Source organism: Austrofundulus limnaeus, unplaced genomic scaffold (genome assembly GCF_001266775.1).
Source record: "Austrofundulus limnaeus strain Quisiro unplaced genomic scaffold, Austrofundulus_limnaeus-1.0 Scaffold192, whole genome shotgun sequence".
In the NCBI taxonomy this organism is placed as follows: domain Eukaryota; kingdom Metazoa; phylum Chordata; class Actinopteri; order Cyprinodontiformes; family Rivulidae; genus Austrofundulus; species Austrofundulus limnaeus.
Genome location: NW_013952594.1, coordinates 84,515 through 85,979, shown reverse-complemented (window position 1 = coordinate 85,979; position 1,465 = coordinate 84,515). Strand labels below are relative to the sequence as shown.

General features: G+C 38.9%; 1 protein-coding gene across 1 annotated transcript in view; it reads left to right on the top strand.

Annotated features, from left to right (window-relative positions):
- ddx46 (DEAD (Asp-Glu-Ala-Asp) box polypeptide 46) overlaps positions 1-1,465 on the top strand; it is a 16,984-nt gene that overhangs the window by 11,321 nt on the left and 4,198 nt on the right. Inside the window, exons 15-16 of the mRNA XM_014018401.1 lie at positions 935-1,097; positions 1,222-1,415. Of these exons, the coding sequence (XP_013873855.1) occupies positions 935-1,097; positions 1,222-1,415 (357 nt within the window). The remainder of the gene's footprint in view (positions 1-934; positions 1,098-1,221; positions 1,416-1,465) is intronic.

The window sequence follows — 1,465 nt, the reverse complement described above, 5'->3', positions numbered from 1 at the left end:
AGAGGGAGGTCTGGGCCTCCCTTCTGAAGCTGCTGCCCCCGCGACCCGACCCCGGATAGGCGGAAGAAAATGGATGGATGGATGGATATTTTTATTTTTGTTTATTTTTTTAATTTGTTCTTACAGATTTTCGGTTTTAGCTCATTGCTCAGTGCACCTCTGCATTTAGCTTATAGCTATAGTTTCACAAATCTTTTGCTTTGAACAACTGTTCTTGCTAATTTTATCTTCTGCTCTGCTCGTTTTATTGAACAAAGTACTTCAGCTCTCAGCATTCACACAACATCTGTGCAGAAAATTCTCTTGCTATATGTGAGCCATCATATCGAAATGAGGATTAAGTCAAATTCGGTCAAAATGACCTAATTACATTTTCTCATTCTTGGCTTTAAAAGCTACATTTTGATACCTGGATCATTCTGATATCCTAATTAAATCCATATATATGACTTAATTTGTCTTGTTGGTCACAATAATACATAAATATTTGGTCTGAATCCTAATTTTATGTCATTTTAATAAGGAATATTTGACGTCCTTATAAAGAAGAACCTCAAATTATATTTGAATATTGAGATTTACCAGCTAAAAAGAAACAAAACTTTGCTAACTCACAGGGAAAATCTCAAAATTTTAAGGCGTTTTTCCTCAAAATCAGTTTTTTTGTTGCTACTGCTCAAAAAAGTGCTTCAAATTTTTATTTTTTATTATTATTATTTATATTTCAGACAGTTCATTCAAATGATACTTTAATAAGGCATTTATTCATTATATTTTGACAAAATGCAATTTTTGTTAACATTTTAGTCAAAACACTYTATTTGCCTATTTCTCCTTATACAACTTTTGGACTTAATCCTCGTTTTGATGTGATGGGTCACATATGTCAGATTATCTCTTTCTAGTCAAATCCAACTTTCTCATTCTTCTTCAGCTGGTGATTGAGGAGGAAAAGAAGTTCCTAAAGCTGCTGGAGATTTTGGGTCACTACCAGGAGAAGGGATCAGTCATTATCTTTGTGGACAAACAGGAACACGCAGACGCTCTGCTCAAGGACCTGATGAAAGCCTCGTACCCCTGCATGTCTCTGCACGGAGGTACTGGCTTGCTCTGGGATTAGGAACCTGTTGACTGTTGTTCTGTTGTTTTACCTCAATCTGTTACAAAGCCGTAGTCCTCCAGACCCGGGTCTTTGAAGTCTTAACGTTGCTGTCGTTTCAGGAATCGATCAGTACGACAGAGACAGCATCATCAACGACTTTAAGAACGGAGCCTGTCGCCTGATGGTGGCCACCTCTGTGGCAGCCAGAGGTTTGGATGTCAAGCAGCTCATCCTGGTGGTCAACTACAACTGTCCCAACCACTACGAGGATTATGTCCACAGAGCGGGACGCACCGGCAGAGCAGGCAACAAGGTGGGTCACTTTAAATCTGGCCTCTCCTTAAAGGGATCCCTGATTAGTTG